We start from the raw sequence: 17,500 nt of genomic DNA on the forward strand, positions 1-17,500 counted from the left end.
GATACACTCAGTGTATTAAAATCGTCTGCATTAGCAATCTTGATTCATTACTCACTTTAACGCCGCATCCATTGCACCCATTGACTTTGTATTTGTAGTTGAAGTTATTATCCTGAGCGCTAATCGTTCCATTCTGTAGTTGCGCGTTGTGGCGCTGCCTGTAGTCAGAACCGTCTGAGTCACGAGTAAGAACTGAGCCATTCTCACGCAGGTGGTCGGGAGTGGAGGTTTGGTAGGTTGCTTCCTTGGGGAATAGACCACAAGCCCTCTGAAAGCCCGCGACTAGTTCCGAGCCATGTAGATACGTTAGAAGTTCGGACATCGCTAGTCGTCAGAGTATCTCGGTTTAGAGTTCAAGAGCTTCCGCGCTTAGTCCATCAGGTAGAAGCGTGTGTGTCTGTGTGTGCGCGTGTAGGTGCATATTGGGCAGGTATACTTCTGTCACAGGTGTGTGTGTGTTCACAGCTGGGGCACGTCCCCGTGCTGACGTGAAAGACACCCGATTGGCTGTTGCATTTAGCCCTACCTTGTGTGAAGTGTGTTAGATCTACATTAAATAAATAAATGTAAACCTACTTGGATAAACTGACAATTCGTGCTCAAGGCGTTTTGATCTCAGGAATATTGGCCTTTTGACTCTTTTACCACAAGAACAATTTACACCACCTATAATCTGTGACAACAACGCATCAGAAGTAAAAATGACATTATTTAGTATTTAATCAGACCAATTTTTTTCCCATCATCGTATAGTTTTTCGCTCTATTTCAGATACCCCAGTGTTTTGCCCTATAAGAAGCTGTGATTTAGCAATTTGCGAGAATGTGCTGTCAAACTCAACCTTGACTGACCCAATTTCAGCGAACGAAGTCAAAGGCGGTAGCCTATTTTTTACCGTCAGAACAACGGCAGCAGTTCGTTATCTCGGCTTATTTTACAGGGCAGCAGGATGCACCGCGCACGCTAATTCACCTCTGCTTATGTCTGCGATAAGATATCGTGTGCATCAGTGCGTCAGTAAATTCCATTTCAAATTTGCTTACCGAACAGGCCAGTGACATCAGTCAGTGGCTATCGGTGAGAGATTCGTCTTGACGAATGACTAAGTAGTCTAAAGTTTATTAATTTTCAGGGGTGTGCAGACTTAACAGGGTTTGCAGTTTTTATACAGACAATTTTTAATATTTGCCGTTTTTGATGTTACACTGATTTATTTACAGTCCCGAGCGATTAAATAGTGAGGGGGTGCCGTCCTGTTTTGATTTTGATTGTTGTGGCGTGTAAAGCCCTTTGAGGCTGTAAACAGTGTTACTGGGCTCTAAATAAACTTGAAACTTGAAATAAGATCCAAATATCTGAAACTGTGCAATAATGTTTATTTTACAAGTGTCATCTCGAAGTCTCTTACTTCCTATTTAACAAGTAGACTAAATCAATAGGCTCTTTTAAATGTTTTTCTAAGAGAGTTGGAAATGTAAGAATCTGGTGTACAAATTTTCATAAGCTCGTAGGCTATCGAATACCTAACTGTAACATTGATTTTGGCTTGACTTACACATTTGTACTACGGGGATCCTATGACAACGACATCTCTATTCAGAATTGTTTAGCTAGAATCATGATGACAATGCCATATAACAATTCCTGTTTTAAGGGTGAATGTTATTCTGACAGCTGATGCAAATTACTTTTGGATAAAACAATTCATTCAGTAGGTGAAATTAAAGGTGTCGAAGTCTTAACAACGACAACAAGACATACAGAGATGACAGTTATCCTCGTCTTAACCATCTTTTTTTTATGACAAGGCGCGTGCCGTTTGACCCCATACACACGCGTCTGGGTCGCTTTGATTTGTCAATCCAAGCTCTTTTGTCTGCGTGTGTGTGTGTGTGTGTGTAAGAGAGAGAGAGAGAGAGAGAGTGGATGATGGCGCCAGAGGCTCTGCCATCTTCACTCGCTCGCTTGCATCTGTCTCCAGATTCTTAACTGTACACCTTAGAGACGGCTGAGAGCTGGCCGGACCAACGGAAAACGGAGAGGAAATAGAAACGGAACTGCCCAGCTCAAGCGTCACCCGCCCAGGTCCATTCCGGCCGTTGGGCGGTGTGGAAGCTGTAATACCCTCGGATTTTAGACCCATTCATAGCCTCTCTCATCCAGCATTACATCACCGGTAGTCCCTCCCAGAGAATGAAAGAGGGGTCGATTAATAATTCAGTCGGAGTGAGGACAGAAAAGGACGTGACACGCTCTGTTTTTGTACTGGACTGGGATATTTACACACGATATGACACCTAAGGGAATGTAAACATTTTGACGGGAGGATGGATTTTTCATAGCGAGGATTAAGAAAAGGTCAAAAATAAAAACAAGCCTTCATCGTCATCCCTCGTGACCGGGCGGCTCTTTGTGTGTCGGTGAGGATGTGAAGAGAGCGAGATGCCATGGCAGAGGCGGATGTAGCAACAGCAGCAGCAGCAGCAGCAACGACAGCGGCAGCACTGGCAGCAGTCTGCCCGGAGCCGCCCGGTCCCGACGCCACGGCCTTTCCCTACGAGGAGTACGAGTGTAAAATATGCTACAACTATTTCGATCTCGACCGCCGCGCGCCCAAGATCCTGGAATGCCTGCACACGTTCTGCGAGGAGTGCCTGCACGCGCTGCACCTGCGCGAGGAACGGCCGTGGCGCATTACCTGCCCCGTGTGCCGCCACCGGACTCCCGTGCCAGATTACCGGATACAGAATCTGCCCAACAACACCAAGGTCACGGAGGACTTCCCGCTGTACATCGACTCGGATCCGTTGCCCCAAGACGCGTTACCACCCCATCCTCCGCCGTTACACCCAGCTCTCGTTGCGCTGAGGCGCGAGGAAGCCTCTGGGGCGTCTAGCATGAGCCAGGCGACTCCGTCCACAACGGTTTCCACTGCCACAACTCTGTCGCAGGACTCCGTGTCCCGGTATGAGAGCTGCCACAACTGTAAACGGCTCGCGCTTACCACGGGCTGCGTGTGTGTCATATTCTCGTTTCTGTCCATGCTCGTGCTGCTCTTCATGGGCCTGATCTTCGTGCACAGCCACAGCGGGCCGCCCTCGCCCGCGGGACCCATCTGCCTGTCAGTCGCGAGCATCCTCGCCATGGTCTCGGTAGTGGTCACGTGGCTTATTTGTTGGTTGAAATACAGACCGGAACACGAAACTGGCCGCTCATCAGCGACTAGCAATGCCAGTCGGAGAAACGCCTAACACTGAGAGATGGATACTTAGACTGGATTACTTAATTTGTGTATGTGTCCGTGCGTGCGAGTGCGTGCATGTGTGTGTGTGTGAGAGAGAGATTATTTAAGGACAGAAGGATGTCTGCGTTCTTGTGTGCGTGTCTGTGTGATGTGGGTATGAATCCTTACCACATTCCCACTGTATGTAATCCTCTTTGCTGTTAAGTATTGCTATTCCATTGGCCTTTGTACCATACGGAGTCTTTCTGAAGGCCTTTCAGTTCTGACGGAGCAATAGCTTTAAGATGAAATCGTCTCATTTTATACCGTGTCTCTTGCTCCCGACCTATGCATCTCTCACGGTATAACCGTGTCATCTGACAACTGACAATCTCTCCTTCTCTCTTCTAAAATCTACCTATCACTATTCAATGTCACTGTGCTGTCCACGTGTACAAAATCCCTGTCACTCTTTCTAGGCACTGACCACAGTTATTCTCCTTTTCAGATGCTCTCAAATCAAAGAAATTGATTAGGTTTGAGTGTATGATGCTCTTAACTTGTACATAACCCTTATCCATCAGCACGGCTCTGAACATGTGTACAGAAAGACAGATGTGCTGAGGATGTGTTTTGGACACAGGGAACTGCCAAAATAAGGAAGCATACGATCAGAAAGTGCACTGAAAACAACAACAACAAAACAGGTTCAACTTAGAATTATACGACAACTAACTTTACAGATTTTTGCCTAAACTTAAGACCCATGGATACTCATAGGTACGCAACAGTCAAAATGGTAAATTGACCCAACGTTATTATTATTATTATTATTATTATTATTATCATTATTATTATTATTATTATTAGAGTGTTTCTTACTTATGCGATTGTTCACCATTAGGCACCAGACAAGCAGCAACGCTAGTCTGCGTACATTGCATACATTCTTTGGGTGTCTGAAGCCCCTGTTGGAGGGACGTGACACCATTCTTCCATTTATAAATTCGCTCATTTGGGGTTTTGTTAGTGGTGATGGAAAACCCCGTTCTGTCTGCACTGCTCCAGTGTCTCTCATAAGTGTGGATTGGTTGAGGCTGAGATCTGGAGGGCTCAGATGACCGCTGCATGTGGTTTGCATTATTTCTCATGCTCATCAAACACATTCAGTGACCAGATGTGCTGTGTGAATGGGAGCGCTGTCATGCTGGAAAAGATTGCTTCCATCGCAAACACTTTGCCATAGGATAATCACTCACTCAGCAAGGCTTTGTGTTAAAACTGGCGCATATAACCTCGTCCTGTGAGAGTTGGTTGAGTAGACCAAAACCAGAGCTGGCTAAATGCATTCCACAGCATTTAACACAGGTGCCAGAACCCTGAACCGTAGGAAATTAAAAGTCCGTGTCTGTGGGATCGCGTTGGTGGGGCTCGGACATGTGTTCATAACTTTGTTGAGAACTGGATGACAGGTCTCACCATTTAAGCTTTTTTTAAAGGATGAAATCGATCACTGCCTGTGTTTTTTTTTCTTTTTTTTTTGTAGCACGTTACATGCAAAAGTCTGATATGTTTATAAAACGTCTTAGACGTTTAATCACTGACACCCCAGCTATACTAGCCTTTCCTGTGAAGTTCTCTCCGGACGATTCTCGATTAAACCGCCAGCCTCTCGCCTTAGACTCAGTCGTGCGACCAACTCAAGCGCTGGGTCTGCCCAGCACTTCTGTACATGAGCCTAAGCATGACGGTGATGGGTTGGTAATTATAATTAATCAAATAACTCAGGCGCCACACCTACATAGATGCACCTGCTATCCAACTACTTTTCATCCCTCTTTTAATCGGTCATTTCTTCTATTTCGGCAGCTTCCTGTACAGGGCTGATGGCTAGGACAGAAAGTCTTAGGCTCTTGTTTTCTTTTTTTTGACCGTGTAAATGGGGGAAACTGTTCTAAGCTGCGCAGCGTGGCCATCAAATAGATGTTTGACCCTCTTTAAATACAGACGATCTGATGCAAACTCATGAATTATTCATGCAGTCCAGCTGCGCGTTGAAAATTTGATGAACACAAATGTTCAGGATTAAGTGACGTTTGGGACAATGTGTATGTAATTAGCTGAGTTAATTTGATCAATGGTGATGGATCTACGGAAAATCTGTTCAGTTAGGTTCCCAGCAGTCACAGGACTCGGTAATATTCTTCATTATTATTATTATTATTATTATTGTTATCATTATTATTACTATTATCATTTTCTACATTGAAAGTTCCTTTGATCACAACATTTCAAGAGACTGATTTTTTGCAGGTTTCAACTCAGTCTTCGAAACACTGAACAAGATTCCACCACGACGTAGGAATCAGTGATTATATGAGCTTTGAGAACAGCTTAATAAGCATTTAAACGTAAAGATTTCAAATCGGAGCTGTTTTAGGAGAATCGTGGGGGCATCCAAACTGACCCAGCGCGGTAGCTTTGGACCACATCCCTGGTCCCTGCCCTGGTTCTTTTTGTCGCTTTCCGGGGACAAGACTACCTTGGCCTGTACGTCCTATATCCCTTACTGTAAACGTTTGCGATGCCGAACCTTTTGTTTAACGTTATCAGTGGTGGAGGACGTTGAGTCATTTTTAGCCTGTATGAGATTAAGTTGAGCCTGTAAAAAGAACACCTTGTGTGGTTAGAAGGGGTAACATGGATGTCTGTGTCGGAGCAGGTAAAGAGGCAATCCAGTTTGCTTTGTGTGTGAAAGAGTTTAGTGGGTGGTTCTTTATAAAACTACCATGTATCAGTTTCTTAAGTTGAACTGGTAATGGAAAATGGTTTGAAATGACACTTCCAGAATGAGTCTGGATTGTGTTAAAATGTTTTGTCCTACATTAACTCGAGCATGACCCAGATAACATTTACTGTTCAACTTTTAAAGATATAAAGAATATTACCGCGAAAACTGAACAAGGAAGGAGTTGTTTGCCTTTTCAGTCTAAAAAAAAAAATCAAAATGAATCCTTAATAATGAGGTATGGCATACATCAGTATATTATATTTAGTAATCTCAGAAAGAGTTGCACTATAGAGACACAAATAAATTGCAAATAAATAAATTTGGATACAAGAGTATTAAAACAGTAATACATTGAGTTAAAATTTGCATTTGAATCAGAAAAACTGAACAGAATAACAGAACTGGTTGAATGTTAATTGCCATGGTAACAAGCATTCAGCTGACACTTCTGGTAACTAGGCACTCATTGGCTCACAGGTGTTTTCTTCTTACGTGTTAAAAAGTCCCGATCTACATGTGGATGGGTAAATGATACAACAACTGATAACGGGAGGACAGGTTTCCAGTCTGGCCAAAAAAACTGATTAACAGTCATATCTGACATTTAATGACCTCCCACTCATAACTGTTGCTCAAAATATCAAGAGTATGCAGAAAAATTCCTGAACCGCGAAACAAGCTTGACTTCTTTTTAACCACTTCTGTGCCTTCCTCTTCTTTGTTTCCTTTTTTTAGTGGAGCCACTGAAGTTCCTTTTAAAAAGATCTGTGACGTTTTTTTGGTACGAAGCTCATTGTATGGTGGATTTGAATGTGCTACAGGTGTCATTTTATAACCGAGTGCGCCCTCTTCTGGTTGATATATGTAACGACGAGATTTCACATGCAGTACAGAGAAGGAATTTTCGGATCCATTTGGGCGCACTGATAAGGTTAGACAATGTCGGGTGGACTCCAGTGTCTTGTCCAATTCATTTAACATCAGCGGTGAGGCAAGATGACCGCAGAGTTTGTGACTTAGCCCAAAGCTTTCAGCTCTGTGTGACACGAGCGCATCCTGACAAATCGAAGCCTCTTCCTGGGTGACGAATCACCGACGCTGATGCTTTTACTTACAGAAAATCGGGTGACAAGCAACCGAACCGATATTAAATGCAATTCAAACCTTTGCAAAATCCTACAACATATCATGATGCATATCACAGAAAGCACCATACCATCAGTTATATTAATCTAAACAAAGCGAGATTAACACTGGAGTATCCACGCTGTTCACTGTGACTGCTTTTTCATTTAAATCTCCGCGGTAGTTGCTCTTCCATTATGACTTGCCTCTCTGTCGACCCGCAGAAGACGAGAACACTTACTGCACACGAGCTTTCTACGAGTCACCCACAGACCCTCTCTGCTCCAATCAGAACACACATGTAAAGTTAGATACACCCTCTGCCCTAATCAAAAGACATGTATAAAATCAGGCACACTCTCTAGCCCAATCAAAAGACCTATACAATCAGATACACACTACTATCCAGGCAAAGGACACTTAACCAAGTCAGATACACTTCCTGCCCCAATCAAAAGACAGGTATAAAGTCGACCATGGGCAGTATACAGAGCCCTCATATATACTACTGTATTATCTATTTATTAGAGATTAGGGCATCTGTGTTTTTACTATTTATGACTGAATTAATGTTGTGGGGTATTAAAAGAAAATTGTAACAATTGTATTTGCACACAGAAATGATATGTTCTGTTCACAGACATGAACACATTTCATTAGAGGAATAAAAGAGAGAGAGACAAAATTCTGTTGTATGTGTTGCCAATCATATAGGAAGGCAAGCATATCTGTGAGTGTGGGATGTGTATGCGTATGTGTGTCAAATTTTAGATGTTCAAATTTCATTGTTGTGCTGAATTTGCATTTTTTTTTTTGTTGTGTAGCTAATTATATCTCTTATGTATTTATGACATGTAATACACTACACGTATTATCTGAGGTTACTGTGAATCCTATCCACCATCCTCTGCACCTTCACTACAAGGTTATTGTAATCCTGAATAACTATCAGACAGGTTCATTAGTACAGTAAAATCAAACACTTCATATAAGTTAACAAACAGGGGCCAACAAGAAAAAGATTGTAAATGCATTTTTATCTTTACGTTTACAGGTATGAATTTTGTTCGTGTATTAAACGTGCATTCATGGCAGATTTCATATTTATTTATTTTTTAATCAGAATTGACAAAAAACATTGAAAAGTGTTGTAGGGAGAAAAAAAAAACCTATAAAAGCTAAATCCATTATTTTTGTTACAAACCTATGTGTAGTTTTTCCTATGTGTAGATTCCAGCAATGAACCTAAAGATCTTATTAATCTAATTAACCTATTCATCTATTATAATCTTATCAGTCTAATCTAAACTTGGATGAATTTCCTTATCCTGATACTGTGCAAGACTGCACCTGTCCATTAAACTGATCTAGGATCAGTTTCCTCTCTCAGATCCAAAAGTCCAGCACTGTGGTCTCACATTGCCTGTTATGACCTACGACCTGGCTCTTTAGACAGACTCTATATGAATAGATGGAATTGAAGTAAGACACCTGGACTGGCACCAGTGAAGAACACTATGCAGTTATAACAGCTTTACCCAAGTCTAAATCTCGCCTAAACCTAAGTCTCAATATTTGTGTGTGTGTGTGTGTGTGTGTGTGTGTGTGTGTGTGTCAACATGTTTATCTCAGTCTGCAGAGCCGTTTTAAGCCAAGTATCGGCAGAGCTGATTCCACCGATTGACTGATCATCAAGACCTTGCTTAGTTCAGTCAGCTGTGGTAATGAGAGACCAACAGGAAGACACGTAGGGGCGGGCAGGCCCTTAGGAATGAACTGAGAACCGGTGACGTAGATTACTGGAAATGTTCCCCCTGAACTGGCCAACTGATTTAATTCTGATCTGCTTTGTTCACGCTTCATTTCTCTCAAAATTTAGAGCTCCGCAGATGTTTGCTTGTAAACTGTTCTTGAAGGATTTCATTTGTAGAATGTACAGAGGCGTCTCTACTGTTTCTCCCTCTACCGTTTCTGCAGTGCCGCAACAGCGCCGTCCTGCACAATAAAAACACAACAATAGAGTAAGACAATAGAGTACACAGTACACAGTGAGTATTCTGACGGTTTCGCTGTCAAAAAAACCCCAAACAAACTCACGCCCACATGCGCCCTCTAGTGGTCACATGCCACTGGTCGAATTTTCCGGGCAGCTCATCCCATTTCTGCGTTTGCATCTTCTGAGAATTGGCAGCGTCGTGTAGCTCCTCTCTCCTTTAGTCATGGAAATGTATAGATATTCTTTAAGAAGAGTTCGTCTTTTTTGAAACTGTTTGAACAACATCCCACCGCATAAGAGCTTAACAGCCCAGGTGTAGCAGCGAGTTGAATTTTGGCTGAATTTGGATGTGGTGGTATTGGTGTTGAAAGGCTAGCACTTCAGAGACTCCCACTAGATAAAGGACAGATGACTTCCTGACCGGGTAAGAACTGGTCACGCTTTGCTTGCGGATCTGTCCTAAGTGAGGTTAAAGGGGTCAAGATCTGTGCGGGCACACACACAGACACAGGCACAGACACACACACACACACACACACACAGACACAGACACAGGCACAGACACACACACACACTCACACTCACACTCACACTCACACACACACAGACACAGACACACACACACACACACACACACACATAGCGAGCTGGAGAGAGAGAGATTATTTGAGTATTTGTTATTTATTTGCATTGTGAGGTAACACAACGGGCCTTCCGATCGGCACATTCATTTAAGAGATTTTGGCAAAAATTTTACGACGTTTGAAATCTGCTTCATCAATGTTTTTTTTTAAATAAACTGCACATTTCCCATTTTTCAATATTTACACTCATTCCGAAGACCCCATAGTGGAAACTGAATTTTTACACTTTGGTGTTTAAAGAACATTTAAAAAAACCCCCTGTGATTATTTCATTATCATTTTTCGAAAAAAAAAAAAAAACCCATCATGGTCATTTAAATGAACTGATTTTGCTGCTTAAGGTTCCTGGACAGTTTAGAGGACCGTTCACGGTGTGTTTACTACGGAGCTGTTTGTAATAACTAACATTCCTCTGCACGTAGGCCTATGACCACATGGGCTAAGTGCTTTACTAAATATACATTGTGTTTCAATTACAAAAAGCTCTCGGTATGCAATATAGTTTAATTTAAAAGCATTTTGTCATGAATTCGTGTTTGTGTTCATTTCTTAATTTCTGATGCAATTTATTGAGAGTTCATCTGAGAAGAGATCCGATTCGGGAATTCCTCCATAATGGATTCGACACGGATTACTCAATGTTTCTTTCATGTCGGCCGAAGTATGCATCGTACCTCTCTGGGTTTTCTCTCTCCGTCCTTTGCTCTCGTTCTCCATCTCTTTTTAAAGTTATCTCCAGTTTCACAGAGATCAACAATCTCCCAAAGTAAGACGTGGGGTAAATAAAAGAGTAACAAAAACCGTTAGTCCTTGGCTAAGTTATTTTAGAATAGTGTGTTGTGTAGCGTGCTTTGTTGGGCACGTGAAATACCCAACACTCGGTTATGGTCTCAATGCAGTATAAGCTCCTAACTTGAGTAGGCGATTTTTCTTTTTTTAAAAAGAAGTATATATTGAAAAGACTATTTAGACGCGCATGACTAAAACATTTCAATGAAATGTGTCTTAACTGACCCAAGAACAAAGTAAATGAGTTTAATTTTCAAGATTATCCGTTTCCTCGAAGTTTTCTTACGATGGTTTACTCGAATTTCTCGTGTAAAGTGAGGTAGGTCTGTTTTTAAAACTTTACAACGTTTTTATCCTAATAACAAACTCTTTAAACTAATAATTATGATGTCCAACCCAACAAGAAAAAAACTCTAATTCCTACTTTTGTCTTTTGGAAAGGATTTAATTTGATCCATTAGGCCATTTTCCGCCAGCGTCAGTCTGTGTAAGATGGCAATTTCATATAACGAGGGAAAGAAAAAGAAAACACCAGCGCATGGACACACGCGCGCGCACACACACACACACACACACACACACACACACACACACACACACACACACACACACACACACACAGAGTTAATTCGCTCATATTAATTTGTAGAGTCAGTGTCCCGTGGGGTTACTCTTTTATAGAGTTTATTTAACTCCCCAATAAAAATGAATAGTCGTCTCTTTTGCACGTGAATGGATCCCCATTTCCCCTTGCGTATTTTCCCCCCTGCGCGCGCCCTATTGTTCCCGTGCTCAGGCAGAAAGACAACATCTGAAGTGTCTTTTCAGAGCCACAAAAGAGCCACATGTCATTGAAGTCAACAGAGTGTGTGTGTGTGTGTGTGTGTGTGTGTGTGAGAGAGAGAGAGAGAGGGACAGGAAGACAGAGGTTTAATCTTCGATCCATCACTTTTATTTTCATTGTTATTTTTTAAATGTTATTATAGTTTTTTATTCTTCAATATCCTTTTTCCATAACGGCCTGGTTATAAATTGGGTTTTTAACATCGCTATTACAATGCACAGGTAGGCTTTTTTCTTTAATTAGATTAGTCAGTGCTCCACTGTTAGAGTACATGTGTTACTGCACTTTTTATCAATAATGTGATCAGATTATCTTGTTAGGATGAAACTAATCAGTTTTCTAATGGGGTTATCAGTTTCATCGGGATTATGAAACTCCATCCAAAATTGTAAAATTTGTCCCATCACTTTTACTCCTTAAGCTTCATCTGAAGAAGTTTTTCCTATCAACCAATCAGAACTGAGCTCCATGAGGCAGTGGACCAATCTCAGGGTTCGATTTGACAAATAGACACAGTAGCGTTGTTCAATTCAACTTTGTTCTGGGTAGTTTAAGAATGAGACGTTAGCCATTGCACCACTCAGAAACAATAGTACTGATTGAAATTCTGTTGGAAATCATTGTACTGGATTCCGATTTTGGCTCTACGCACGAAATGTTGCCGTTTTTAACCAGTCTTTGTCAAGGTCTTTAAGAAAGAGGGGGTACCCTTAGCAGTGCCTCTAGACAAGGAAGCAGGTTTACATACATTCAGAGCACCGTAACTCAGATTCCAAGAGGGCTTCAGCAGTTTACTCCGAACCGGTCCGTTTCAGCCACCCGGTCTCCCACCTCGCCGCTGAGAGTGCATGGTTTGGGGACACGTCTGGTGGAGTTATTGCCCTCACACGGGCCTGGAATAGGATGATGCGACCACCGCTTCCTCAGAGCTATCCCCGTGGCGGTTTCCCTTTGGAAGGTAATTTATATAAAACTCAAATAAATAAACTGAGAAAATGTGTCTCTAAACATTAATTGATCGAGGAAAAGGTTATCGAGCCGCACCAGGCAAAACGTCACATGAATATTTCTTGTGGAAAAAAAATGTGTCTTGTAATGTAAACTGAATCGCCAGTCAATATGTTAAGACATCGAAATATTTTTTTTCTCAATCTGCACAGTAACCCTTTTCATAAGGAACTGTAGATTTTTTTACATTTTATCTTGTACAAGTCACCTCCGCTCCCTGCTACAAGTTATTTTTGTGCTTTTAGTTTTTTGATGGCCATGTCGGAATGCTTGCAGAACGGCTTTTCAAATTTAAACTTGAAGACAGAAATGTGATGTAGGGCAGGTTACTTTACATAAAACAAATATGTATATTTTTTGTTTTATGTGCTTAAAAAGACTTTACGACACGTTTGTTGGGTAGGTTACATTGCTATGAAAACAGTTGACAGAAATTGTTCAACGCTCGGTTTCCACAGTACTTTAGCTGCGGCAGTGTAGCCTGGTCGACGTAATGTCATAACATAGCAAAGATATCCCTCTCTCTCCTTCACTCTCTCTGTCTCTTCTTCCCTCTCGCTCTATCTTTTTACTCTTCCCCCGGCAGTGTCTACCCCGCTAGGCCAGGGTCGGGTCAACCAACTTGGGGGAGTTTTCATCAACGGTCGGCCTTTGCCCAACCACATAAGACACAAAATCGTGGAGATGGCGCATCACGGCATTCGTCCCTGTGTCATCTCGCGGCAGCTGAGAGTTTCTCACGGCTGTGTGTCCAAAATTCTTTGTCGGTACCAGGAGACCGGTTCCATCCGACCCGGAGCTATCGGCGGAGGCAAGCCCAAGGTGAGAGCTTTGAGAACGTGGGGAAAAGCTTTCTGGAGAACGGTTCCGGAGAATAACCAAGACCAAAAAAAAAAAAAAAAAACGTGCAGTGGGACGTATTGCGTTACATTATGCTAAATGGAGCCCCACACACCGAGAGCGTGCGATCTTTTACTGTGCAACAGGTCGACACCAGTTTGAGTGGTGTCGATGACAGCTGGTTTCCTGACTACGAAGCAATGATAACAGATGTCAAAGCAAGATACATATATACATATATATATATATTTCTGAAACCTCTGTAAGACACATATCTGACGCTTTGATCTCGCTTTATATATATATATATATGTTTTTGAAGCAGATGACTGAGCCGGACATAGAGAAACGCATTGAGGAATATAAACGAGACAATCCAGGAATATTCAGCTGGGAAATAAGGGATAAATTACTCAAAGACAGAGTTTGCGACCGGAACAATGTGCCCTCAGGTATGGCGCAAAGAGACATTTCCTCATACAACTGACACCATTAATAAGAATATTTTAAAACTAAAATAACTGACATTTTTATGACTGCTGCATTTAGCTTTGAGACATTGCTGTGCCCCCACATAAAACGTTGGTTTTATGAATTTGTCGAAGTCCTGAAATGGGTAGTTCAAGCGCAGGCAGCACGTTTCATTTAGCCTTGTGTGACTTACAGTGCAGTTCACCTATAGCTGTTTTTTTTTTTAAATGATCAATTATTACATTTTCATAAGCCAGCCTGTGTATATATATAGTATAGCATAGTATGTATATTATCCTTCATTTTGGGATAATTCGAAGAAGGACAAAATTTCGAGGTCTGTTTTCTTCAGTCTTTTCTCTGTAAGACTGTCAAAGTTAAATTATTCACTCGCAGTATTTTAACGTATAAGTCGAAGTGATGATAAAAATAAGGATCAGGAAAATTTAACCTAATGCAGGAGTCTGATTAATTTCTTAAACAAAGTTTGAACATTTTAAATGACAATGTGTGTTTGCGGTCAAAATTTCGTTTAGATCTCGCCTGTAGACATTATCTGATACCTTCACGTTCCTTGTTCTCATCACTTAACTCTAGTCAGCGCGATCAGTCGCATAATGCGCGGGGGAAAGGGTGACGAAGAAGAGGATGAAGACGAGAGCGAGAAGCGGGAACAGCAAGAGCACGTGCAGAGGACCAGGCACAGCATCGAGGGCATTTTAGGAGCTCGATGTAAGTGAGCAGAGCTAGAGATGACCGAATTCCACATTTACGGTCATCTCATCTCCGACTGGGATCTGGCCTTAATAGTCTATCAACGCATCAAAAGGGAGAATTATTTAGTTTAATTTAATTTAATGATTTATTTATTTTATATGCACCACGGTTAAAACAAGAACAACAACAAAGCACAAGGAAATACTGTATATAACACCGCCACCAACCACAAGGAAAATAATAATAATAATAATAATAATAATAATAATAATAATAATAACAACAACAACAACAACAACAACAACAACAACAACAAATCAAATTGCGCTTTTTTTAAAAAATGTATGCCTTGCGAAAATAAAGAATTTTAGATCATCATCCTTAAAAACGAGAATTTCAATTTCACTCTGGAGAATTTTATAACATGGGGTTGCTCTCGTGTTCAGAGTCCTGTTTTAAGATGAACTGTAGCCTTCAGCAATACTAATGCATGAGGGGGGAAAAACTGCCAATGAGTTAGCCAAACATTTACACAACACTAGACTAATAGCCTACAAAGAGCACGGGACCTCGCGCAAACCATCGAACGCTGTGGCCTGAAATTGAGAGACAGAAGAACTCGAGTCTATAGAGACTCAAGACGTGGTAACTGAAGACCAAAAAAAAAAAAAGGAAAAAAAGAAAAAGAAAAAGAGTGCTCCTTCCCAGCTTCCAATACACAGACAGAAGTAGACTACTTCTTCCATTCAAAACTGAGGGGAGAGAGAGAAAGAGAGAGAGAGAGAGAGAGAGAGAGCGCAAAAGGATTTTGTTGGATGGCGATGGTAGTTGAATTATTCATCGTGGAGCTCTACTTTGGAATCCGTGCTTAGTTTCCGTTAACAAAATTCACAATTAACTTGCATTTTGAATTGCGTCGTTTTTTTTCTGTCCTGACGAACAGATGACTGAAACTGCGGACTGTTAAAAAATTCGGAGATGCGCGATTGATCGCAACCAATGTCAGCTAGGAAAAATCAATATAGAGGAAAACTTCCAAAATTTTGATTAAAGTAATTAAAAAACCTGATCTGGGCCTAAGAGAGGCACACATTTCGCTTTCATGAAGGGAAATGCTGTCTGAAACATTTGTGTCGGTGTCTTTAACCATATTGCGTTATGAATAGAAAATAAACATTGCTACAAAATATATTAAGGGGAGAAAAAAACCTTTGCAAAGTACTGAAAATGAGTCTACTGTGTATTAGGATTAGATTCCATAAAAATGAATTTTTAATTTTTTTTTTAAGTATTGCACATCAGAAATAATGCTCTTAATTGGAGACTAATGAGCTAGCGGCTTGTCTGTGTGTGACTAATCTCAGTGAATGGCCCAATAGTCTGTCAAAGCCTCGTTAGAGCTGGTCAAGTTCTCAAAACGACTTTGATTTTGTGTCACATCATGTCACACTTAATGATGACTGAAGTTTATTAAAAGTCTGTGTTTTGTCAAAAGGAACCAGTGTTCTCTCCTTAAAGCTGCGCCTGGCCTCGAGCGCCTGATCACAATGGGGGCGCTCCCTCTGTCATGCGCGCGGCTACAATGGCCGTCCGTCACGCACTGGCCTCTCTCGCGCTCTGCCTAAAAAAAAAAGAGAAAGTGTCCTCGGGCGGATTAAAACGAGCTCTTTATTTAAGTTGACTTTCATCTGCGAGTCAACAGCCTCCCGCCTCATCATCGTCTTTCAGTCTTAGACACGTAGTCGCTGAATCTCTCCAGTTTTTTCTCTCTCTCTTTTCATTGGCTCTTTCAGCCCTGGACAGGCAAATAGAGTTCAGCGTGTACTGTTTTCTGGCGAATTCCCGCGCTCTCCTTTGAACGCTGTTTGCATGTTAAAAAAAAAAAAAAGATGTATACTGGAGATCATCATCTCACTCAAAAAATGTTTATTGTCTCTAAAATTCTAAATCCCCAAACTAAAAACGTGAATTCAGAGAGATGATAAAACAATACCCATAACCATAAACTAATGGCTAATTTCACTGGCCACTGAACACCACTGATAATACTGAATGCAGTAATATGATTCATTACAGTAAATGTTACTATTGTGTGTGGAAGGAGAAAATATGTATGTGTGTGTGAGGGGAAAAGAGAGAGAGAGAGAGAGAGAGAGAGAGAGAGAGAGAGAATGTGTGCTTTAATGGCCCACCGACTGCCCTGGATTGTATCATCACAGTCAGAGAAGGGAGAGTCACATGAACCCACACACACACACACACACACACACACACACACACACACACACAGACGGCGATGATGGGCAGATAGACCAGGAAAACTCTACTATAATGGTTGCTGTGATCATGTCGACCAGTGTGGGGGTCAGTAGACTGAGGAATGTGTGTGTGCTGGTTGTCCACCCTTAGGCTACAGGGATACAGCCAGTGTCTAAGGTCATGGATGCACTCTGAGCCTCAGTCATTGGGGTAAAGAGATACAGTCCATAGGTCCAGCAGGGGTTAAAGACAAACTCTGGGGTGGAGAAACTGAGATTTGGCCTCTGAAATGACAGAGAGAGAGAGAGATAGAGAGATAGAGAGAGAGAGACAGGAAGAGAGAGAGAGAGAGAGAGAGAGAGAGAGAGGGAAACACAGAGAAGTCTATTTTTTTCCCTGTTTTTCTCTTTTTCAGAGCAGCCTGGTTGTATGTCAGCATTTTGCTCATATGTATGATGAAGGAGATCTAATCTTACATGACTCATATGTACGATGGAGACCTAATCTTACATGACTCATATGTACGATGGAGACCTAATCTTACATGACTCATATGTACGATGAGGGAGACCTAATCTTACATGACTCATGTGTACCATGAAGGAGACCTAATCTTACACGACTCATATGTACGATGAGGGAGACCTAATCTTACATGACTGAGAATGGGATTGATCATATCTGAGGGACAGAGAATGAGGATTAGAATACAGAGAACAATGTGAGAGTAATTTCCTACTGCATTATTTTAACTTCACTTCAAAGCAGAGAGTGTAAGAATGGCTCTCTGATG

General features: G+C 41.6%; 2 protein-coding genes across 3 annotated transcripts in view; one reads left to right on the top strand and one right to left on the bottom strand.

Annotated features, from left to right (window-relative positions):
- sgpp2 (sphingosine-1-phosphate phosphatase 2) overlaps positions 1–322 on the bottom strand; it is a 6,096-nt gene extending 5,774 nt beyond the window's left edge. Inside the window, exon 1 of the mRNA XM_030776820.1 lies at positions 56–322. Within this exon, the coding sequence (XP_030632680.1) occupies positions 56–322 (267 nt within the window). The remainder of the gene's footprint in view (positions 1–55) is intronic.
- An 11,993-nt stretch (positions 323–12,315) lies between these two features.
- pax3b (paired box 3b) overlaps positions 12,316–17,500 on the top strand; it is a 20,148-nt gene continuing 14,963 nt past the window's right edge. For both annotated transcript variants that reach the window (XM_030778777.1, XM_030778778.1), the window contains exons 1-4: positions 12,316–12,370; positions 13,007–13,242; positions 13,586–13,712; positions 14,329–14,463. In XM_030778777.1, coding sequence (XP_030634637.1) covers positions 12,316–12,370; positions 13,007–13,242; positions 13,586–13,712; positions 14,329–14,463 — 553 coding nt within the window. The remainder of the gene's footprint in view (positions 12,371–13,006; positions 13,243–13,585; positions 13,713–14,328; positions 14,464–17,500) is intronic.

The sequence above is a fragment of the Chanos chanos genome, chromosome 6, assembly GCF_902362185.1.
Source record: "Chanos chanos chromosome 6, fChaCha1.1, whole genome shotgun sequence".
NCBI lineage: Eukaryota > Metazoa > Chordata > Actinopteri > Gonorynchiformes > Chanidae > Chanos > Chanos chanos.